Source organism: Centruroides sculpturatus, unplaced genomic scaffold (assembly GCF_000671375.1).
Source record: "Centruroides sculpturatus isolate CEXI.00-Female unplaced genomic scaffold, Cexi_2.0 scaffold1054, whole genome shotgun sequence".
Taxonomy (NCBI): domain Eukaryota; kingdom Metazoa; phylum Arthropoda; class Arachnida; order Scorpiones; family Buthidae; genus Centruroides; species Centruroides sculpturatus.
Genome location: NW_019385323.1, coordinates 154,336 through 179,903, shown reverse-complemented (window position 1 = coordinate 179,903; position 25,568 = coordinate 154,336). Strand labels below are relative to the sequence as shown.

Genomic DNA, 25,568 nt, shown 5'->3' with positions numbered 1-25,568 from the left:
TTGGCCTTAGCTCTGTTTGGATAATGAGTGTTGGTAAACTCCTTAACAAGTTTTTGTCAACTTTCACTCCTTCTGATGATGTCTCGCTTTATTTCAATTGAAATCACCTTTCTGTTTTTTTAGAAGCCATGATTTGCAAAACACTCGAATAAATGTAAATACCCTGCACCGAGGTGATGTACTGTACGTAATAAACAAGGGAGCGAGCCGAATCCCAACGGAAGCTCTGAACTTCAGATATACTAATAATATAGGGGAGACCGGGGCAAGATCGGCATGTTAAGCTTTACTTAAATTTTGTGTAATAAATACTGCTATAAACTGAAAAAAAAGCTTTGCATATTGTCTATTGGAATGTTACCTTACTATAGAACTGGTTAAAATCAGTTTGGAAATAAAAATAATTAAAATAATTACAACTTTACAAGAACAGAGGAATTGACGAAGTTGCCCCGGGTATAGGGGCAAGATCGGCAACTTCTCTCTTTTTGTAAAGTTGTAATTATTTTAATTATTTTTATTAAAGTTGCCCCTGGTATAGGGGCAACAGTAATGGGGCAAGATAGGCACGTATATAAAATTATGTTATTAACAATGTATAAGTTGGAATTCACTATTAAAACAAAGAAATACAAATCCAACACCCATTTAATATTATTACAACGAAATGCAAGTTCAAAGACATATATACATGAATAACAAATGCAAACATGTTTTCATTTATCATCTGTTTGATTTTTATCCTTTGCTTCTAATGTGGCTTTATGTTGCCGATCTTACCCCGCTAGTCATGATTTCGAAACATTAAGTACAACCCTGAGAACAGAATGCCAAGCCACGATCTGGCCACGTGAATAAGTTGAAGTTACATCCTTCTAACAGGAAAAGTAACTTTCGTTATCATGGAATTATAACAAAACCTGCCAATTCAATATAAATGGAAAAAAAATATTATATGGAATTGAACGAAAATGAAAATTTGCTTGATAATTCAACTACGCTTGTTGGAGAACAATAAAAACACTACACTCAACAAGCCACCAATAAAACTCAACTGCCTAACCTATAACCAAAGTCTCCTTTTAATTTGTTTTTAAAAAAAAGCGCTTGACAAACTTGCCCCGCATGCCGAAGTTGCCCCGGTCTCCCCTATTTTAATTATACTAATATATTATAAAAATAGCATATTGTCATTGGCAACGGCAAGAGTGGAAACATCATTCGCACTTGTTCGCAGAAAGACCGTTGTTCACCTGACATAACTGCCGAACGGAAAGTCCGTTGTTCGCAGCGTCCGTTATTCGAGGCGTACGTTATACGAGGCACCACTGTATTTGCTTTCTATTACAGCTAAACGTGTTTCGGGTATACTACAAACATAAAATAAGTAAAAGTTTACTGGAAGTATAAGGAAATGTTTTATAACTGTAATAAACTAGTTTACCTCCCCTTCAGTTTACCTATCCCTTCAGTCGAAAAAATTTAAGTTTGAAATTTAATAAATATCTTCGTTTCCAAACGATTTTCTTATAAAAAGTGTTAAATTTATAAAATATTAATTATAATTTATCAAGGAAAAGAAACTACCTGAAAATTTACCTGATCAAACTAACATATAGGCCTATATACATTTAAATATTATTATTGCTCAAGTTATACGTTAAATTGTATTACATAAAAAAAATTCAATATCAAAAGGAAAAACTTGTAAAATTTTTCTTAAAGATAACGAGATAAAAGAACTTTACGCTAGAATGAGTCTCGTATAATAAATCTAAAATAATACCACAAAGCAAATTTCAAGTAAAATGATTTTACAGTAAGAGAATTATTGACCTACTTCGATACCTCCTTTATTTAATTTAATGTAGGTGTGTGTGTCATACACAAACGTCTGGCAAATTTAAAGCCGTCTGCGTACGTGTATATACGCCTCTGGATATTTCCCCGTAAGAATTAATGTGTACAGTACATATATATATGTACGAGATTTTACATATGTATCGAATCTCCAATTTCTAACCCATATGTGTAATTATTATCGATTCAATAAGTAAAATAAAACAATAAGAATTTTTTCAATCAATTGGCACTGGTAGCCGGGACCACGCTGGCCTTATTCTCTTCCCATCTATAAATTAGTGAGGGTAAAGACGAGTTTTTTCCTCGTGTCCCGGTCAATTTCCGAGGACAAAATGTTAGACATGTCGAAACATTCTCAGAAAATGAAATTAGCAAATGTAGGAAACTGATAAAGAGAAGATATTAGTAATCGAACTACCGATTCGACCAGGCTCCTCCGTACTATATTTGTAATTATTACGTATAAAGTACACGATAAGTACACTCCGCGGGAAAATAAATCGCGCATTAGCTGCTTAAAAACATATTCTTCCATTTAAGTTATCGCTAAGGCGTGTTCCAAAAGTCGGCTAACCTCCGCAAAGGTTCACTGACATTTGCCCCATTCTGTATCCACGTATAAAATACATTCCATTGGTTTGATCGATAAACTACATAAAGTACGAGTATTTTTACCATACCTACTACAAATAAACTACGTTTAAAACACAAAAAGACTCGACATTAATTAACGTTTATTTTTAAGAACGTTTGAACCGACCGGTTTTTAAAACTCTAAGAGTTAAACACGTTTTTCAGAAAATTTGTATCAATGACGATTTAAAATTTAGTAAGAATTTCAATTTTTCTTTATTTATTGTTCGATCGTTCCACATCTCTGCCGCATAAATAAATATAAAATTACAACACGCGTCCTCGCAAGAGGCAAACATTTTAAAATGTTATTTGGCAATTCCTTGACCAAATGAACTTACGAAACTTTTATTTTCTCCTTTGAACATTTAATATTTAATCGCTCCAACTTAGCCGCAATCAGCCATTGGTACGTAAAATAACTATTAAAAAAAAGCGGTTAAACCCGCAATAAGTCCAAATTCGAAATCGTTTTTGTGGTTCGTTCTATGGAAATGGCGGCGCGTAATACAGATTTTTTAAATTTTAAAGCTCGAAAGTTAATTCCCAGCCACAAATTCTGTGCATAATTGACTAAAGTAATTGACAAATATTTCCTACGATGTTATGCAAACAAACTTAATTATGCAAATCACTAATAAGGTAAATTCGGTTTGGTAACGGTTATTTTCAATTTCTCTAAACAAATGTTTCCAGGAGATTATTTTTTCGTTTGAAATGGCAAGAATTTCCTTAAAATGATTTTAAAACTTCGTAAGTCATCTAGCAATAATTCTGTGAAGCTTCCTAACTTCTGTAAGGCACTAAACTGTACGAAACTTCCCTACATAATAGTATCGAGAAGTTTAAGTCTTACTTAATTAGCCATCATTTGTCTAAGTAGCAATACTATAAAGCTTACGTTCGATATTTAGCAGTTTAGTAACACGTTTAAGCATCGGCACCGAGCTTAATCGTCTCCCTAATTAATTAACGGTATCGCGAAACTTAGTAGCCCACTATAAAGGTTACTATCCAGCAGTATTGTATTAGTAGTTTTCTAAACTAGTCTGGTGAAGCTCGCTAATATAAATAACAATTCCTGTAAATGTAAAAATTCCCTAATTAGCAATGTCTCCAAACAACAAATTCCGTATCTAGTAACAATAAAAAGACATAGAATTAACGGTATAAATAAAAAAGGGTGGCAATGAGACCCCACCGCGACACTCTCAGTTGTACAGCGGTTTGTTATACGCGCATTTAAATGTGTAATTAATTTTAATTCGAATGTAAATCGAATTTAACGGCTTGGTATAAGTTTATATTAAGGTAATAACGAAAATTTGACGTAAAACTATACGTAATGAAGCGTGACGAAGCTGCCGAGTTCGAACGAAGCGCTAACACAGTTTACATTACAGAAGTTCTTCGCCCCGAAATAAAAACACGAAAATCAAAAATAGACATAAAAAATAAAATTCAATATAAAATATTTTATTCTTTTTTTGACTAAACAACTGCATACAATCGTTGGATAATTATAGAAAGTCTGGTTGTATGAAATTTTTTGTTTTAGGTCAGTTGATAAATATGACTCAAAATGACCAACTGGCACCAATCCCCGTACTTTTCATCGTTGTCTGTGCTATATAAAATGACGAAACTTCTCCTAAATTTAATTAACGTTTTTTAAAACTATTTTATTTTTAGCTACGTCAGTTTATTCTATAAAAAAAACCTTATTGTCGACTGCTATGAATCACGCCGTGTTGCTCAATTTGTAGGGAAATTACGGGGAAACGCATTAAAATTTACGTTCTAGATTTAGTTATTTATGTTATAACGCGTGTTTAATTGTATAAATTATTAAATTTTGCTTTGTTTCGTTTCCAATTATTGAAGTCGTTTCTTATGCGGGAAAATTGGGGACGTTATTTATGACAAAATTATCTTTTGTATCTGAAATTGTAGCAACTTTTTGATAATTTATAAAATGTAGTCGATTAATAGAATAGGTGATGTAATGTTTTAAAACAGGATGGAATTGTCGATAATGTAGTTAGTTAAAAATAGAAGATAGTCAACGAAATAGTTTACATAATGCAGAGTCACTTGTGTATTTTTTCAAATATGTGTTTAATTTTGCTACGGGTGTTGGATAAAATATAACAACTACGCTGCGTAAAGTGTGGGAAATAAGGGTATAACGAAGCATCGTTAAAACATTTCTTTATTTTCTTAAAAACGTACAAAAAGTTCTGCCGTCATTCGAGTGTTTATGTTGTCACAACTTAGCATAAACGTATGACTAGAGCTATTGTGACGTCCGACGAACAATACACATTAAAAGTGACGTTTGAGGAAGTGAATGCGCTTAACTTTCCTACTTCAACAGATTTTTTTCCTACTTTACAATAGCTTAACAGCCACGAAAATACGGTTATCGCCTTTAAAATTTAACTTTATTGGACAATTTTATAGTTAGAAAATGAAATAAAACCGTTTAAAAACAATATAAAAATAAACTGTTATTCGAAATACGTGTTCGATACCTTATAAGAAAAACATGGAAATTACAGGTTTATTTCGTATTATTGTGTAGTTATTTATGAATCCAAAAGCAATTTCGCGTGGAAAAAATTAAGTAGAACAGGAAGTACTGTTGACAATATTGTAAATTTGGGTGTATGTAGCGGATAGAAGCAGCAACCTGTTAAATTACGTGAGGTTTGTTGAAAAAAAAGTCCGATTCACGAAGAGCGTGACCGAGTTTATTGTGACTTTACACGCGAAAGAGTTAAAATATATAGAAAAAGGTCATTGATTTAAATATTTTTATTTCTTTCGAAATCCCCAACACACTCTCCAAAACAGTTTTTTTATTATACGAAACGCTGCAGTAATACAGTAAAAAGTTTGTGTAGTGATATTAAAATTATCGCTGCGTGATTCATTCTATGAGAAATATCGAATCGTCAGAACAGAGTAATATTTTGAAAACAAAGTTCTTACTACAATGCGCATTAGTCATCAAAATGACACTGATATTTTATAAAAATATAAAAAGTAAGAAAAGTTCTAGCCTAAAGTTTTTTGTGTTGAAACACAATACGAGTATATTTTTTCGATAAATTTTGGAACGGGTGACGTGACGCTGATTAGAATCGTGTAGTTCTAGTATTTTTAATGCGTAAAACACTAACAAAACGTTCACACACGAAAAAACACGATTTTCATCTTTAATATAGTAATTATAGTTCATTAAAAATGATATTGTCTGGTATAAATGACATTATTATCGATACTCTTACAAGACAATGTCGTATCCTACGATAAAAAATTTCCACATTTTAGTTAAAAAAATTAAAGTATAACAATAGAGCCGTAAATAAAGAGATAACAGCGAATCGATAAACTAATCTGGACGATACGGATCACATTAATTTCAAAATAACACTAATTATATGCATTGTCTACAGTGCTACAATTACAATTTAATATTAAATGGTTAAATCGTGGGGTAACATTTTTTATTAAATCAATATTATCGCCACGGATACGGCGATTATTATTTTTTTTTAATTAAAAATAAGAGTATTTTTCCTGGTAACTCGAGTATAACAATTGTATGATGAAATTTATTTTCCAGGAAAATTATTTTAATGAAGTATTCTTTAAGTCTTTATTAATCTCTTTGTCGTATAATAAGCGTTAACTTCGAAAATAAAGTCATTTTAACGAAACAAATTTCCTCATGGTTTTAATATTAAATAAATTCGAGGATATTTTATAGACAAACGTGAGCCAGATTGGGTTTTTGTGACGAAATAGTCGCAATGATAATTGAGAACAAGGTTCCATGTAGGCTCGATACACCATATTCGTGCACTTTTGACCGTGACCACACGCTTTCGCACCAGCCAAATATTACGAAAATCAATGCGAAAAGACTTAAATTTTTTTCTAAAGCCTCGTTTTTAATATTCGTTTATTTTCTCACAATTAAAATTTACGTTGGCACGAAAATTCTCTTAAAATTATCAATTTATAGCTTTGTTTTCCAGTTTGCTTCCATATTTTCTCACCTATCCTTGATTTTTTACCTCCCAGATGAGTATTTTGAATATCATTAAGAGGAATTACGTAATTTTCATCGTAATTACCCATTGATAGAAAGTTCTTGCAAGGTCGCGCATTGAGGAAAACTGGAATCTTCTTTACAAGTTTTGCTCATTTAAACACCAATTTTGCCCGTATTTCTTCTGTTAGGAAACGTTAATTTAGTTTAATTACCCAGTTATATATCGCATAATGTCGTTGCGTCTACATAAACAATAATTAGGTGTATGGTAGAAGATAAATTTCAAAATACAAATCTAGTCTTCTCGGGTCAATACACAGTAACCTTCGCCTCTTTCTCAGTAAGAAAAACTAATGAAAAGTTAGAAAAAAAGCGACGTCAACCTGAATACTTACCGTCACGTGACTGACCTTGAGCGTGGTTCACGTGACGTTCCGCTTTCCCCCTACTGAATATAATCAGCGAGAGTGGCTACAGCTGTCAGTTGTCGCGCAGCTTTCGTTGGAGTTTTAACTGTGTTATAGCATACGAGAAAAATGCCCGGTACGGTATCTAAAACTATCGACACCGCAAAGGTGGAGGAATTGAGGAATAAAGTGTTGAAGGATTACGAAGAACACCCAGGTATGTTAGCGCCGTACTTTTTTCTATCTCCTTCCCTCGTCCCAGTGTCATCACGCGTGTGTTAAACAGGTTTTTGAACCTTTCTGGATATCTCGTTTTCGTTCCTATCGCTAAAAATAGATTATAGAGCTTAAAATTAATAGAAAATAACGCATCACTAAGTAAGATTTTCGGCGAAAACACTAGTGATATTTTATAATATTCCTTGCCAGCCAGCTCGCTCGACCCATTTCGCTTTCTACAGCCCAAAATACTCTTATAAAACAGGTATTGCTTCGGGCATACCGTTCGAGTCTATACTATTAAAATTTCCGACAGTCGAAGCTATGACCTATCTATTTTATAATTTTAACACAATGACTGTACTTCTACATAGCATTTTTTCGGAATTTTTAGTAGTTTTATCTAGTGAAACGTATACTTCTATAGAACGGTGAGGGCTAACTACATAACGCAACACATAAATATCACACTCGCCTAATGATAACAATCTTATATAAACCTTAAAAATAAGGAAACAAATACTTAAATCCGACAAATACTGCTGGTTAAGATGATATTTTAATATTAAGATTTAACATTCCACAAGTATATAATGGCAGCATTTTATTCAATATATACGTTTGTCACTTTGTTGTTTTTGAAAATTAACGACGAATAGGCACTTAGTATACAATAAAAATATCACGAGACAGAATATTCAAGCGGTTAATCACCTTTAAAACCTCGCAGTTTATATACACGTGTATATTTATTTTCCTTTTTTTTCAAATCACCTTAACAGATAGCTGCTATACAAGTAACGTGTATTTATAAACATAGGAAGAAAATATACCGAGTGGTTCGCTTTTGAAACCGCGTAGTGTGGAAAATTAATTAGTTTTATCTGAATTTAGAAAAGAAAAGAAATTACTCGACTGATACGTCCCACGCACAGACCAGGCTATCAATCACATCTGTTCTACTTTTCGTAGCATTAAACTTGATATTCTATTAACTAGAAGCCTCTACAGTATAAAGTTATCGAAGAACCATTACGGTATAACCGCTACTATAATATAATTAATGCGCTTATAAATTTATGTTATAAACTTTGAAGTGTTTGCCGCTTTTCATAGTATTTGATAGAGAAATGACGGGTTATCCGCTATCAGAACAGTGTTTCCGTGTTTAAATATGACGGTAGTCTAGCGATAAAGTCAATCGTATTGAATTATGGACCGGCTAATTTTTACTTATCGCCAATACGGGGAAATGATTGAAGTACGGTGGCACTCGTCAATCCAGTTATATTCGGTGGTTCTGAAAGACTAGAATTGCGCAGTAAATGATTTACGAGTTGAGATTATGTAAAAGAGATCGAAAAATGACAGAAAGGAAGTAAAATCTTGTAAGAATGGATGGAAATCAATTAGGAATGAAAAATTCAACAGGCACGGTTTAGAAATGCACTGATCACAACGTAAAGTATGCTATTATTTGTGTGGTATAGATGTGAAGTAAGGGGTCTTAAAGCTTTAAAACAGTCTAAAAAAGTAACTGTCGTGAAAAATAGGGATAAAAGAGAGATTTGAAACCTATGGATACACATTTTATTGGACTTTTAACTGAAGATAACATGCTAATAAAAAATTATTCATACTCACCTGCATGATACTTATGAATGTATATGTTCCGATGGAGGGGATGCGGATGATAAATAAGATCAGTGAATTATAAAATAAAGTAGTTTAGCCACTCGAGATAAACTGATAAATATGATTTTTAATAATGTTTGCTGAATGACCTAATATGGATACACTCGACAGTAATGTTTAAATATTTGTTCAAATACACCAGATAATGATGTAGATTATCATTGTAAGGAGTGTTCAAATATCCAAAATGTTTCAGTCCGTAGGACCCGTTTTTATTTTTAACAGGTCATACGGTGCCATACGAGCCCCATTTCTTAAAAATTATTATTAAACTTATGTATAATACATATATTTTTCTTAAAACAAAATTTCGTCCAATCATATGACTATAACGAAGTATAATTCATCTGCGAGTCACCGCAGTTGAATTATAGATCACATATGAATATAATAATAAAAGAGGCAGCTAAAACATTAACAATTAATAGAAAATACTATAATATTTGAAGACATTTTTCAGATCATTTTACCCTTATAATGAAATGAAACTATCGAAATTTAACAGGCGCAATTACATCCCTTAAGTTGGTAATTTCTCCTTTACGTATCAAAAGAGAACGTCGTGCACCGTTTTTTAAATATAAATTTTATAATTAAAATAATATTATTTCAGACTTGTACTACCCTCAAGACATAGAACGTTTCAAGGAAGATGATTGGTACTGTCAGAGATTCCTGCTTCACTTGGATAATACTCCGGAACAAGCAGAAAAAATGGCTAAAGATGCCTTACAGTGGAGGAAAAAGTTTGGTGTCTGTGGTGAGTCGAGTCGTTCGAACTTTATCTCATCCCAGAATTAATGGTTGATAAATATCTAAAATATTCTGGCATTTCCTAGATCTGCACGAGGATAACTTACCTACAGAATTCTTCGAATTAGGAGGGACTATTCCTTTTAACAAGGATAAAGAAGGACATAGCATAAGTATGTTTTTAGAAAAATATTTTCACTGGGATTAATGAAGTATAGTTTGTTAAACGTTCTATTATTGAACACCTAGTTTTAGTAAAAGTGAAACTGCATAGAAAACGAGAAGAGGAAGCGGAAGACGTTAGACGTTTCCTGGTTTACTGGGTCGAAAAGTTAGATCGAATGAACCAGGGGGAAGGAATTACGGTTATCTACGATTGTAGAGATTCGGGACTTTCAAATCTGGCAAGTATACTACTACTTTTATAGAAATATGCTTTCATTTAATAATTTATAGCGGATAAAATGCAGTTTATAGTGTGTGTTTTGTAGCCACCAGACATAAATAACCTCCACCCTATAATTCGTTGGGCGATTTAAATGTATCTAGTCATTACCCGACGACCTTTTCATCAGCCTAAGTTTTTTACAATACAGCGAGCTCACGTGAAGTTTACTGTAATTTGTAAGTGAACTTTTTTAAAAGTCTTTACGCCCCGCCAACCGTAAGATGGTGTTTTTGAGCAACTAACCGTCGAAGGTACGGTAGCACTCCGAATGGACGGAACAAATTACTCCGTTGCGTTAAGAGATGGAACACAAATGGTAACCCACCTACGAAAATTCTCTAAATCGAACCCCTACTTACTATATTATATACTTAATATTATTCTTCCAATATAATCCAGCAACGGGTTAAGTCGATGGCATTAAACTGAAATTTACCTACTTCATTAACTGTTCAATACTTAACAATCAATTAACACACTAAAATTATAATGGTACGAGACGTAACCCGAATTAATTAATGCGCGTAAACTAAATTATTCTACATTTCTTTTAGGATATGGACGTAATCAAGTTCATGATCGATCTCTTCAAAAATTACTATCCACATACTTTAGGTAAGCGCCACGAATATAATTTCTTTTATGAAAATTCAAGCAAATAATGATTTTAACTTTCTCGACAGGTTATCTACTCGTATTCGATATGCCATGGTTATTCAACGGTAAATTCATTTCGTAATACTTAAATTGTTAAGGTTTTAAATTATAATTTACTCAAATTCTCTTTGAATTAATTTAGCCGCTTGGAAGATCGTCAAGACCTGGCTTTCTAAGAGCGCGGTCGAGAGAATAAAGTTCGTCTCGGGAAACGAGATTTTCGATTACGTAGACAAACCGATGCTGCCGGTAGACATGGGAGGTTCGGTAAGTATTTCTGTCCTAAAAGTTTAAATATATTATAAAGCGTTCTACGTAAATAACCGGAAATTTCTTTACAGACAAATACGGAATACGTCTACAAGCAAGGAAGTTGCGGAAGTTGCCTTCAACCAGTTAACGTCTTGAAGGAAAAAGTAGCGGCTTGAAACTAGTTTTGTTTAATTAAACGAATTTAACCAAGCCAGAATATTATATAAACTTTATTATTGAATTTTATTTGATACATATGATATAAATTCGTACTTTGTACGCAACATTTTCTTATAAAGAACTTGTATAGTTTTCTTTAATAAAAATTTTATTAAAGTTTTACCAAACGGATGATTCTAATTCATTTACATCCGCGTAACATAAAAATTATTCGCTCTTACACTAGGAAAGACCGTTCTTAAATCCATTCCAAGATAGTGGAGCTTCCGCTTCTTCCTTTTTCTGCTCCTGGTCGATCAACGCCCGTAACAAGCCGAGAACTTCGCTCTTAAAATCCTTTATATCGTTGGATAAATCGAGAACCTGCCGCTTCAGTTCTTCGTGAGACCGGATGATTAGCTCCATGCTCTCTATTGGATTGGTTCCTACGCTTTTGACCTCCGTAATGGAAGGACCGGCGAGGTGGTTGTTCGAAGCTTCTGCCGCAAGATTATCAGTGGCACCAATCACCGCGGCCTCTTCCTCGTCCTTCTTCTTTTTTCCTCTCAAGACTCGCCCCTTTTTGACGGGTGGATTTTCCTTTTCCTCTTTCTTTCGCTTCGTCGGAGGTTTCTTTTTGTTTTCTTTCTCGCTGGAGATGACCACGGTCTGGTTGAGGATCATCTGAGGTGGCACCTCGTTGTTGGCGTTACCCTCTAGAGCCTCTTCGCTTTCCGCGCGCGAAGGTTCTTCGCTAGTAACTGCAACCGGCTTTTTTCTTCCCATTTTAACCTAAACCAGAAAGTAATATGTCCGTATTTGATATTCTAGAATCGAGCGAAGTCTCTAATTTTTACATCTACAACTATTTAAAAACAATTCAGTTATGCGGACTCGTGTTTCTTCCTCTAAATTAAAGTAAATATAACTTATCTAAATGAATTTATGTACTTGAAATACAAATTATTCTAGACGTACAGAGTTTAAACAAAGCTAGAATATTTACAATTGAAATTCAACAAAAGTACTTCGTTTTAAGCACGCCAACGACACTCGGCAATATCTTAATTTAATTAATTTAAAGGAAAAAAATTTCTAAAATATTCATAAAATCTCGTGTTACGGGTAATTTTATTGGATATTACTTTGGTTGAATTTAATTTTACCAATAAAAAGCGAAAATATAAAACACGAAATCTTAATTAAAATATCAAATACCTCTTAGCTCGTCGGGTAGAAAGAATTTACCTCGATGCAAAGTGCCATCTGATGGCGTAAATTTGTATAAATAATAAACAACTTTTTAAATTTTGTCGCTCGCACTTTTCTTTAAAGTTTTATTTAATTTTACATTTAAAATGAAATAAATTTAGATTTTTAGCAGTTTTCAAAATTGAGTCGGATAAACATTTAGTGTTGCCACAACATTAAATTGTAAAGAGTTTTTTTTTAAATTCTTAATTTCTTCAAACTTCTAAATAAAAAAAAATTGTTTTATTTAAAAGTCTTAAAATAAAAAAGCCCCGTTAAAGCATAAAATAATTTAAACTTTTTACGTAGTTTTATAAGAAATAATTTGTAAGTATACGCGAGAACTAATACGCCGTAACGCGACAAAATAGTAATCGCTACTGTTTTCGTATTATATTGTATCTTATGTTCAACTCTATAACTGAAAATTCGAAATTTATTCTGGGAAGAAGAAAAAGGGAGAAAATGAAAAGTTAAAGGAACCGAAGAAAAAAAACACGACTGCATTTATGAAATACACGTGCTGCCATCTGTTGCCTTCTCGACATATTAATTATAATGAAGTACAGTACTGTAATTACATTAAATATTAGGAAAAAAAATTACTTATTATTATTATTATTAATTTTTCTCGGTTTATGTAAATTTTATTAATAAAATGGTAATTTTCTTAGTAAAAAATTTTTCAAACGATGCGGTTTATTAAATTAAAAAAATATACGATTTAACGAATATTTATCTATTGAAACCAATTAAGATAATTCGTAAATAGAAATATAAGAATTTTGTAAAAATATTTTTAATATATTTGTCTTAAAGTAAAACATTTTTCAATTAAAGAAGCATTAGAGATTTAAAAAATTCCAGTAGAAATTTATTTATCCGGCGCTCTTCTGGATTAACGGATATTTTGTGTTTCCGCAATATTTCATAAATTAAATGAGATCCGTAGGTTGCGGATATCGCGTACATTAAGCACCAGCGCACGCGCTAGTGTAGTATACCGTTTATGCACGTCTTAATCACTCTAAAGACGACACTGAGTATGAATATACTATAAGATTAATTTTTATAAAAACCTGAAAAAAATGTGAATGGAGATGTTTCCGAACAAAATCAACATCCACAAATCACGATGATTCGTGTAAACATATTTATTTTTCTAACTTATACGATACACAAAAGCTATGCGCCAACCAAATACCAGCCTGCCGGATTATTACCGCGTAATTCCGTTACTTCTTAAAGTATGCGGGATACGAATTATTTCGGATTAACGAACTTAGATTGTAAATTATTCCTTGACTCTTAATTTTACAACAGGTGGCCATCAATTAGTTAATTAAATAACATGTTACGAAGACGGTGATTAGTGTTAAGATACGTATTTCAATTTCAACGACCAATTATTGTTAAGATACAATATATTTTGCGAAATAATTTTATTTCTTTATCTTCTGTATTTGTCCAAGAGCTAACTACGTTTATACAACCCTGCTTACGTAACGCCTCTGTCATTTAGAGAAATTGTTGTTTTCTTCGGCTACGTACGTAATTTTTATAGAAATAATATAAATTTTTAATTTATGGTAAAGCAAATGGCATACTTAGCGACGAAAAGTACGAGTGAAATTACGGAAAATCGCTTTAAGCGAAAATTCGTGTCTTCTACGAATTAAGAGCGTTTTAGTTTTATTACGTTTCGCGTTGAACTCGATTAAGAAGACGACGGTAGCGGCACCCAAACCCATTAAGAAGAGGCCAAAAATGCCAAGAAGGTCCTCCATGCTCAGGGTCTTTTCTTGTTGCGCGTCATCCTGAAAGGTGCACTTTCCAAATTCGTGATTGATTTTCATCATTAATTTTCCATCGAAATCTTCCCCTTCCAATATTCTTCTCATACTACGAAAAGTTAACAAAAGTATTAAATTTACAACGCTTCAAAGCAGATTAACAATTAACTTTAAATCTTGAAACGTTAATTACTTCAAATTATTCGATTTAACCAAAAATTTAACGAAAAACTTTATTATGTTTTTTAAATATTTAACATTTTTAAATAGTACCAATAACAATAATACTAGTGTAGTAGTTTTTTTGTTTTGATGATATGAAACCGTGCTTTGCAATTCGTTTATGCTTCTAACACAATAAAGTGCTATAAATTAAGACACTTGGCGGGTTGTCTCATCTTTATTTAGTTGAATTTATTTATGCTTCTAACACAATAAAGTGCTATAAATTAAGACACTTGGCGGGTTGTCTCATCTTTATTTAGTTCATACGTGTGAAAAAATTTACACGTTTCGGGCTTTTAAGCCCCTCTTCAGCCAACTAAAACATTAAAAGAGGATATAACATACATATAGAAAAATACACAAGTGTATTTAACATACATACAATACACAGTGGATACAACACAAGTGGATATAACAATACACAAGTGGATATAACATACATATAGAAAAATACACTTGTGTATTTTTCTATATGTATGTTATATCCTCTTTTAATGTTTTAGTTGGCTGAAGAGGGGCTTAAAAGCCCGAAACGTGTAAATTTTTTCACACGTATCAACTAAATAAAGATGAGACAACCCACCAAGTGTCTTAATTTATAGCACTTTATTGTGTTAGAAGCATAAACTAGTGTAGTAGTGTTTTGTTCCCGTACATCGTACTTTTCCTGTTATTAGTACGTATCTAACTCCGTTCTCGAAATTAAGGAAAGACAGAGACGGATGAATGACTGGGAATTTATAGGTCTGCAGTGTTCCGCAACCTTTTTCTACTCGCGGCGCACCTGTGACTCGACGTGACTCGACACGGCGCACCAAAATGTTATTCCTCTCAAAAACGTATGATATTATTAATAAAATTAATTAATGCCATAAACCTACTATTATTATTATGTTGAGTTTTGTGAGTTACACTCGGCTGACACCGATGGCTGCGTACTATGCCAGACCAGAGTCAAAGCGTAGCAACTTCATAATAAGACAAAAATTAAATAAGTGTGTCAGTGTCTGTATTCAGGAATTTCCTAAGAATATCGCATGTATTCAATATAGTGGCCTTCTGTAGTGTGGTGTATGTATTTCTATTCAATTGTAATGTTCCCAGGCTTTTGTATAATGTGTGTGGTATCATACCTGTACAAGAGAGAAAAACAGGTACAATAAGCACCCTATCCATCCTCCACAGATGCCTTATTTCCTGGGCGAGTTCTGTGTACCTGCTAATTTTTTCAGTGCATGTGTTTTGTACATTGTGAGTGTTTGGAATGGCTATGTCTATAATGTATGTGATTTTATTGTGTTTGTCAATGAATGTGATGTCTGGTCCGTTGTGGTAAATTGTTCTATCTGTGATTACGGTTCTGTCGTAGTACATTTTGTGCGTGTTGTTTTCCAATACTGTCTGTTGAACGTATTTGTACTTGTAGTATGGTTCGTGAATGTCTAATAACTTGTGTTTCTTTGCAAGCTCTTGATGTATTTGCTACTTGATTATGTCTGTATAAATTATCTGTCTGTGCCAAGAGCTTGCAACCGGAAGTGATGTGTTCTTTAGTTTCTGGCATGATGTGACATTTTCTGCTTATGTCGTTTGTGATTGTTATATCTTTGAGTATGTGTTTTCTGTAGTTTTTAGTATTTATGACCTGATCTTGTATGGCAATCGTAAATCCTTCCGTTTCTCTGAAGAGGCATCCCCGATCTAACCAGTCGTTTGACGCAGTTTTGTCAACAAAATCCTGGGCCAGGTCGTAAGGATGCCTACCTTGGAAGTGCCTTTCGCATCCATGATTGCTTAATGGTGTCTATGCTATTTATATGTTGTGAATGTAAATTTAATGGTGTATTATTTAAGTCTGCTAGAGTTACTGCTTTATGTAACTGTGATGATTATTGTTTTTTTGTAGAAAAACTCTCGCAATGTCTGTATTTATTTGTAGTGGAGATTAAGTATGTCGATCAGACCACGTCCGCCATCTTTACGTGAAAGGGTTAATCTTTCTATGGCAAATTTAGGATGATATTTTTTATAATTAGTAAGTGTTGATTTTGTTTTCATTTGTAGTTGCTCGAGATCTGTGTGAGTCCAATGTATACCTCCAAAATAATAAGTGAGTACTAGGACGACATAATTGTTTATTGGTGTAACATCATCTTATTTCATCAGTGAATGAAATACAAGCATAAGAAACACAACAACTGCGATAAAAATATATAAATAAAACTTGCAATAGAATATATAAGTTCACGTCACACCTTTCACCTAGGGTTGCCACCTGTCCGGGTTTGACCCGGAGACTCCGGGATTGAGTGAGTTATCTCCGGGCTCCGGGGTTAATTAATATTTCTCATAATAACGTATTGTGTATTTTTCTATATGTATGTTATATCCTCTTTTAATGTTTTAGTTGGCTGAAGAGGGGCTTAAAAGCCCGAAACGTGTAAATTTTTTCACACGTATTGTGAAAAAATTTACGTCACGAGTCACGTCGAGTCACAGGTGCGCCGCGAGTAGAAAAAGGTTGCGGAACACTGCAGACCTATAAATTCCCATGCAAGTTGAAATGAATATGTACAAAATTATATGCAAACTGTCGCATATATTTCTTCCCCCATGTACCGGAATTACTAGTGTGGTAGTCGTTGGCATAGGCGAAGTGCTGCTTTTTTTCGCTTGTACGATTCATTCGTAATCAAATACACCTCCAATATCCAATAGAGCTAGGTCACTTGCGTTACTCCTATCCAAGTCTCCCTAGTCGCTAACTGTAACTGATTTAGAACCGGTATGCACTGCAAATTATTCTTCGCATAGCAAAATGATATTGCGCATGCGTCAGGAACTTCTGTTCGAACAAACCTCATTTGCCCTCCGGGTCAGCGATTTTGAAAAGGTGGCAACTATACTTTCACCGTGTGACGTGAAACCTGTTGCGGCACACCGGTTGCGGAACACTGGTCTACAAGTCTTCAAATTGCAGCCCAATAAGCATCCTGCAGTAACCGAGTGGATAAAACCACCCAACACGGGTAGTCGGTGGTGGGTTCGCGTATGGCCAACATACCGGCCGCGTAGTGTTTTGTGGGTTTTCTTCGCGTTTGTAACACCTAAATTGTAATCATCTTTATATAAAAATCTTTCCGCATCCCCTCGACAGATCGCTCACGTGTCGCGTTGCCGTAACCGAATAAACCAAACAAATTCTAATATGCTTAATTACCAGGAAATTTGGACACCCCCTCTCCTGATTTCATCTCCCTTTATTAACTCATAAACCCATTGCCCCAATTTCTTTCACTAACATCGCTTAAGATGTTTTACCGTTTAGCCAAATTAATGTCGGTGCAATGATTTTAAGGCACAGAGTAAAGCTGGAAGTCTTTTCGTGTGTCGATGTTCATATTTCTATTTATTATCACGGCGATATTTACTCGTTCAAAATTGTCTGGTAAATTGAATAGTCGATAGTCCCTTCTTTCTATCGGACTAGCCGTATGATGACATTCAAATAGGAAAGTTAGATAATACAAGATTATCTGCCAGCACAAAATATGATTTAAGTGGTTTTCGAGAGTGCCGATTTTAAATATTTGGCTCGTTTTTCGCGAAATTTGATTGGCTGGCAGATTACCATTTGATATTCTACTGTGAATGGTACAGTTATCGTATTTTCAATTGGTGTCCATTTGACCAATGAAATTGTGCCATTTCGTACCATCCGAGTATTGAGATAAACGTGACAATAGATGGCTGAAATAACCAAACTTTGTATATGGTTTTCATTTTAATGTTCGTTATATTATAGTATTCGATTTTTATTTACAAAGGTTATCTTAGGTAAAGGTTCATCACACCGAGTGACCAATCTAACAGAATTTAAACATTTTTTAAATTGTGAACAGTACAGGAAGAAAACTTTTAAAATGTGTTAGGTTGATCACTCGGTGTGATAAACTCTTACGAAAGACAACCTTTGTAAATACAAATCGAATACTAATAGAAGGGTTGAAAGTACTAAATAATATAATAATCGTAATCTTTGCTGTTGTTATTTTTTCCATGGACTCATAGGCTAGTTTATTAATAAAACGCTGGTATTTATGATGTTTACGAAATTCAACACGTATACTGTACTCCGTACTCGCAGTTTTTCATCCGGGTAATTATTGGAGAATCTACACTATCTTAGTGTTGAGTTTCTTCGATTCCATCTGAAATTCCCCGGAGCCTTTCTTGGCAACAATTTGGCATATTTTTGGAAGAAGTCGCCGTAGCGGACACTGAAAATTTCTTGTGAATTGCCGACTAGTTTTAAAATTATCGTTTGGCATATCTGCTGGAGTATTATTTATGATCTCTTCTTCAACAGACTAAAAACAAAGTTTTCTCAGACATTTGATCCCACGACATTGCCAAAAAATGCAATGCATCAAATGGAAAAATTATTTTAGCAATAGGTCATATCGGTTTGACATTGACTATTGTCTATATTTCCTATTTTCATTTGAACAGTAATTCACACCGGCTAATATTTCAGACCGTTAAAATATGTAAGATTTTACTTCTCGCAAACACTAGGAGCAATCGTTTCCGTCTAGTTAAAAAGAACTGTAATACTCGGTGGCGGTTCGTTGCTGTCTAATAAGGAGTTGCTCCGGCAAGAGGGCACGTGCCACGCAACCAAAAGAACCCTTTGATCGAATATAATGCATGATCGGCGCTAGTTTTAATAAGAACATTTATATTAACCAACCACGCGAATTATTTATATAATTATTCTGTAATAAAAACAGAGACATTTTTCTGATTTTATTTCTTTAAGAGACACTACAAATTCTACATTGCTTATCACGCGCCTTTAGCACTTTGTGGGTGGTAATGCGTTCCTTTAGTGATTTAAATTCTTTTGCGTTTTAATATTTAAACGTATTTATCGGATATTTTACAAAAATCGATCGCTATTTCGTCAGAATTAAAAATGTTTCTTGGTGAATATTCATGAATAATTTTTTGTCAAATCTGTTTTTATTGTTAATTCGGCTTACGCAGACTTCTGTTTTACGATACACTAATGGGTGGACCATTTTAATAATTTTTTCACCAAAATTAATAAATTAAAACTTCAAAGATCACATTTTTTCCGATTCGATTTCGTCTGCGAACCGGGTTTTTATTTTTCCTGCCAACACAACATTTCGATGTTTACTGTTTTCAAAATCTTGCACATAACTGGATGTTTAATTGCGCAGGAACATTGCTTGTACTCTTTTTGACTCAATTATCGTCGCATTCGAAAATTTTGAGTTTGCATCTGAGGGATAATTCATTGCATTTCTTATTTTTTCCCGTTTCCTAAGAGATACAAGTACGGTAATGTACTTTAACGAAACAGTTATGAAGAGCGCATCTTCGGACTACGGCAAACGGCGAGCCTATAAATAAACTAACCAGTGACGAGTCGAAATTTAAAGCGCAAACTTCATCGAGTGTGGGATTAAACGAACGTTTAACGTATTAAGAGTAAACGTCTTACGTAATTGAATGATTTAATTTAAATCGCTGATGCTAAAGTTTTTATTGGCACAACGTGGTTTCTAACTGTTATAATCTGTTTTGTCGATTGGCCGTTGTTAACAATCACATTAAACTCAAGTTTATGATTATTAACGTAATTATAATTAAATTACAGAAAAAATGTAATAAGCATTCGAGCTCTTTAAAGTTAATTAAAGCGGTTTTTCGAGTTATCGTCGAGGATGTTGACAAAGTTTGATTAGAATGAGACGAACAATTTTCATTATGATAAAGCAAGTGAAATTTTTGTAATGTTATTTAACTTATATGTTTTGGGACGTGTTGATTTAGATAATAATAATATTATTACTATACGACTGATAACATTGTTTTCGATTATAATAAGCGATACGTAATGTAAAGTACTTGTAATATTCAATGAATCAGTTTCAATTTTTTTAATAGAAATCGACGAATTTAATTAGTTTTGCCAGCGATAATACACGGCCAAGTAGGAGTTTATGTTCTAAACAAATGGATAGGTATAAAAACTGTAGTTGATAAAATAAATAAAGTGTAAGCAATCCAGTGAAACAGGGAATGCAATTTGCTCGCTTATTTACCTACGTGCCACTCGCAAGCTTTCTACGCTATTTCGCGAAATGATATTAACCCACGTATAACTTACTTAATTGATAGGATAACGCGTGGCTTAGAAAAGAATTTTGGCTTATAGGCTGAGCTTCTCTGTACTTCGTATAACTCTCATTCCTGTCTTGCAGATTTCTATGTAAATAATCTAGGCAACCTTACTACTATTGGTACTGTACGTTGTGTTGTAACATATCGGTGGTCCGTAAACACGTTGTGGTTAATAAGGGATACGTAATAAATAAACTAAATTCCTTCCTAGTATTATTTTGAATTAAAAAGCTTTCTTGGCTATTAAGTGGCAAGTAATGTCGTTTTTTGATGTTATTTTATCACGTCATTATCACACAGGATCGAGTTACGTCATCGTTGTGTTTTGAAAGCGATTTTAATAGTTTTTAAACAGCTCGTAATCATTTACGAATGTCAAAGACTTATATAGAACATCGAAAACAGCGCAGAAAAAAAAAAAGATTTATTCGAATTACTTACGTTGTATCGAGAACTCTTCTGACGTCTTTTCTCAAATCTTTACGGAACGAAACCGTGAAATAATGAGGATAAAAGATTTCTCTAGAAAAATAAAAGAAGGCATTTTCAAACTCCTTGCAGTTCTTTCCGACGTAGTACTTCAGAGTCACCGGTTCTGCTATGTAAACAGATTCTCCATTCTTAACTTCTTCCAAGGTTTCCACGGAAAACATCTCGGAAGGCAAGAGCAGGCCGTCGTGGTCCAGAATCATATCCCACAATTTCTTAAACTCTTCGCCGGGTGCAGTCTACGGACGTACGACAATTAGGCCATTGTAAACTTCGTCCGCCGGTAAACGAACGGTTACCTTGATGTAAGTTTCGTACGCCGTTCCTTTCATGACGATGGGTCGAATGTGAGGTCTGGTGACCAGTTCCTTTATCGATTGTATTTTGTCGTGCTCCGGTCTCAGCATCATGTTAGCTTTCATGTTGCCGCTGAAACCGTTCATTAATACTATAACAGCTAACCACCAAACCGCGATCACTATTCTGGTGGAATCGAACGAGGGAGTCATTGGCATACCTGAAGAAGGAAAGAATTTCGGCTGTTGAAAAAAGGACGATTTTAACATTTAAAGACTTACTTTCGCAAAATATGGTTCCGACGAAAGCCCAGAAATATTCGTTTAATTTCTTTTTCAACGCTCCAATCTTCGTTGTTGAAAAATCGAGGAAAAATTCCGTGAGACTAGAAACGACGATGCAGGCGATCATACTAATGAAGAGAAAGAGCCATATCTGCAAAGCGTTAAATACTTATTTAATAATTGATCACCTTTGATGAAATTGTCTCGTCTTTAACCTACCTCCCATCCAAACGTTAAGATGTAACTAAACAAGTTCGGTTTCTTTACGTTATTTCCGCCAGCCAAAATAGTTAAGTATACTCTAGTGAAGCTTTTACTAAAACTGGCCACCCTCGATCGTTGATAGGTTGGAGTGAAAGGACCCAAACCGATATCCGCTTCCTGAAACGGAATTTTATTATTAAGCGATTGTTTGCGGTAGTATTTTTTATGCAAATTTCAGACTTAATTATAATTCTTGGAGAGATTATTCGAGACCTTTCGGGTTTACAGTAGCGATTACTCCAGAATTTTAGTCTTATTCGTATGAAAAGAAAAGTCGCATTAGTAAAGAAACTATAATCAGTAAATATAAAAATTCTTGAGTAGTTATCGAGAGACAAGAAAAGACTTGAGAAATGTAAAATTAGATTTCTCGAGTTAATACGGAAGAGAAAAGCAATAGACAAATGTAATTGTAAGGGAGTGACCTTTTAACTAGACGTATCCCTTAATACAAAAGTTTTACATCATCATCATCAAGTATTTTGCAGTTTACTGCAAGTAGAGTGTGGAGCGAGGATGACGACGATGATACAAATAGAACGCTAAAAGTTTTTCTATTTTTAGTCACTCATTTTTAAATATATTATACTAGCGGATACAGCGGTTATATTACGTACAGGATTATCACACCGCGTGCCTAATCTAACACATTTAAAAGTTCTTTAAATTGTGTACAGTGGAGGAATAAAGAATTTTTAAAATGTATTAGATTATACACTCGGTGCGATAAACCCTCGGGTGAGAAAATCTTTTTACCTATATTGCCGATCTTACTCGTTTTCGCCGGGTGCGAGAATTAGGTCCACCTCTTTGGAGGCTAATTAGAGAATTTTAGACAGGTTTAAAAATATGTTCCATTTCCCGCAAAAACGGAAAACGCGTCTAAAATAGCGCGGTAGAAGCCGAGTTCTTCGGGGTAATTCTTACCTCTCTCTCTCCCACCGCGGGTGGGAATTTCGAAAAATTCCTGCTTAGTGTACTTTCTCGTGATACGTCTTAACTGCGTAGTAAGTTGTATCGAAAACTTTCGAGTCTACACCGTTTGGGCTTTGCGTTTATTATTATTATCAACTCGTATCGATTATAAGATTAGTTCTTGGCAATTTTTGTTTGCATTTTACAATTATTTTAATGCAAATATAAAATATTTATAAAGCTATTTTATTGCGGCGGAGCGTAAGCGAAACTCTTTTACGTGGCTTATGGAATCGAGTTCGTTGTCAAATTTGATGGTTCGATTTTGATTAAAGTTTGTCATTTCGCATAATGCGAGACGTGAAAATTAAAAATATAACAAAAATCGAGGATCTGCAATTTGGTTTTCGAGATTCGACGGATCAAAGCGACAACGTCCGAGGTCACTAACACCAACGAAACAATTCTTTTCGTTCTTTTTATGCCATCGGCAAGTGACGGTGGCAGAAGAACCTGAAAAAATACAGGTATTATGACTTTCTAGCGCTTCGACTTAATTCTTAGTTAGTGTTCTAACAGAAAACGAATTGTGTCTAGTTTAGTTGTACTCGTTTCGAATTTAAAGAGTGACGTAAGAACTATCAAATTTTTTTGAAAATATTAATTTAATATTAAAAATACTCAAATTTATTTCGTACAAACTCACATTTTTCTCCAGCATACCGATAATCCCCGTGAAGCTTCCGTTTGGCAAAGGAGTTCCCCACTGTCTATCGTGGGGTGAAACCATAACGTATCTAAAGACGTCAAATATTAAAGAATAAGTAGTTAAGTAATGAGTTAAAGAACGTCGACTTACTCAAAATTTGCGTATTCGGATAAAATTGCTAGAATTTTCTTCATTAGTCCTCCGTCTAAGGTGACTTCTCCCCCTGGCTGATAATTAACCACCGTCCAAGGTTGCCACTAAAAACAAAATACAGCTGGTAAAATAGCAATTTTAATTAACAATTACTTGAAATGAAAGAAGTACGTTACTGACTTCCGAAGTCGCTACCCTCAGAACAATCTTGGAAGCGTTCATATCTGCCATTTTGTGAAAGAGAAGGCGTAGATACGATCGACCTTCGATAATGCCGAGCCGCTATAAAGACTATAGGCCTATAGATTATCGTGCGATGCAACAGCAAGAGAATGATTGATTATAATTTCCAACATTTATTGATTTTTAAGGTAATGACAAATTTCCTATTCTCTTCTCTCTTTTTAAATTAGATTACTCGCTAATCCAATTTATCAATTTCTTAAAAAATGACCACAGAAAATTATTTCGCACCGTTTACGTTCAACGTACTCTCATTCTTAAAAGTATTAATTAAATTTGTTGTTATTTCCTTCCGTTCTCGTATGAATACGTATCAATTTTATGGAATTTTTATTAAAATAAAAAATTCAATTAAATTTACTGCAATAAACGAAATTTTACGAAAAACGAATAATGCCACAAAATTAACTTCTGAAACAATTTAATGCCAAGGGAGATGGCTTTCGATACCTTTTACCACGGTAATTTGGCAGTTGGCTTCCGTTTATTATCGTAATATTCTGTTTCCGGTAAGCTACTGATCGGGCTACGTTTTCGTACTCTAATAATTTGCGTGCATTGCGTACATTGCGTGCAATTCTTGTTTGAGTAGTATCGTTAAAAGAACGTTACTCTAAAATGATAACTAAATCACTCTTCCGTCGAATATGGCAAAATTTTTAATATATTCGACGCCGAATAATTACCAAAGCGCATAATTTGTTCGAATATAAAAGCGAAGACGTTTTAGTTTCGTATCGGAGACCGATAAACATCGATTGGATTAGAAATTGAATTAACGCAAATATATCGTATCTGTCGTTACTTCTACGAATATGTAGCCAGCGCTGCTATGTAACCAGAGATTTCCGCTTATTCTCATAATTCATTAATGTTTACTTGTGGATACGACACAATCTTTATGTAAATCTCTTTCGTAATTTTAAATAAATTATTTCTTACATAAAATTCTATTTCGATAGAAATAGCAAATTCGTTTTTCTTAGCTGGAAAATTTTCTTTGTCGGGTTTATCCACTCGCGCCCTTAAATAATGAAAACGTTTGCCACGTGGAATTTTAATTCTTCTAAGCTAACGAGTCATTTCCCTAGATATTGCATTTACTACAATCTTCACGTAAGCGTTTTAATAATTTCCAATACGCCTTGAGTTTTTCTCTTCTTTACGTGAGTTAAAACCGCGCAATTTTTGATTTTTCTCTGTATTGCATATTCTTCTCCCGTAATTTTTCTTTTCCTCGTTTCTCTTATTTTTTGGTTTGTACTCGTTCCTCCCGTATTTAATCGATCGATGTTTAAAATGTATTGAGAATTGATATATCTTGTCGAAAAATATTCATTACGTCGTAACTTTTTAAGATGGTTTTTCGAAAAATAAACTTTTCTTATTAAAAGTAAACTTTGAATGAGTTTTACGATGATGTTTCTTCGGAATTGATTTCAAATAAATCCATTTATAAATATTGGAGTCAGGAATAACGATAATTATGTATAATATCCAGTGATTATATATTGATAACAAAAACTTTCTTACAAACTATTGGACGTATTTCGGTAATACGAAGATTACGAATCGATGCA

The 25,568-nt window shown here is 33.8% G+C and overlaps 3 protein-coding genes across 4 annotated transcripts; 1 reads left to right on the top strand and 2 right to left on the bottom strand.

The window, feature by feature from the left end:
• Positions 1-7,031: 7,031 nt before the first annotated feature.
• LOC111637647 (motile sperm domain-containing protein 2-like) lies at positions 7,032-11,332 on the top strand. The gene is made up of 8 exons (XM_023383188.1): positions 7,032-7,183; positions 9,494-9,640; positions 9,720-9,806; positions 9,883-10,037; positions 10,636-10,696; positions 10,765-10,803; positions 10,881-11,005; positions 11,080-11,332. Exons 1-8 carry the CDS (start codon positions 7,096-7,098, stop codon positions 11,164-11,166), a joined length of 789 nt encoding a protein of 262 aa, XP_023238956.1. The 5' UTR covers positions 7,032-7,095; the 3' UTR covers positions 11,167-11,332.
• LOC111637648 lies at positions 11,258-12,508 on the bottom strand. 2 transcript variants are annotated; one of them, XM_023383190.1, is made up of 2 exons: positions 12,368-12,508; positions 11,258-11,941 (listed from the first exon to the last, which is right to left on the bottom strand). In XM_023383190.1, exon 2 carries the CDS (start codon positions 11,933-11,935, stop codon positions 11,393-11,395), a length of 543 nt encoding a protein of 180 aa, XP_023238958.1. In that variant the 5' UTR covers positions 11,936-11,941; positions 12,368-12,508; the 3' UTR covers positions 11,258-11,392. The 2 variants fall into 2 exon arrangements, with proteins under 2 accessions (XP_023238958.1, XP_023238959.1); XM_023383191.1 differs by lacking the exon at positions 12,368-12,508 and adding an exon at positions 12,083-12,330.
• A 1,499-nt stretch (positions 12,509-14,007) lies between these two features.
• LOC111637640 (glutamate receptor ionotropic, kainate 5-like) lies at positions 14,008-23,976 on the bottom strand. The gene is made up of 8 exons (XM_023383179.1): positions 23,899-23,976; positions 23,743-23,849; positions 23,590-23,680; positions 21,924-22,085; positions 21,702-21,855; positions 21,423-21,640; positions 21,076-21,362; positions 14,008-14,302 (listed from the first exon to the last, which is right to left on the bottom strand). The coding sequence occupies exons 1-8, from the start codon at positions 23,974-23,976 to the stop codon at positions 14,008-14,010; spliced, it is 1,392 nt and encodes a 463-aa protein (XP_023238947.1).
• Between the last annotated feature and the right edge of the window lie 1,592 nt (positions 23,977-25,568).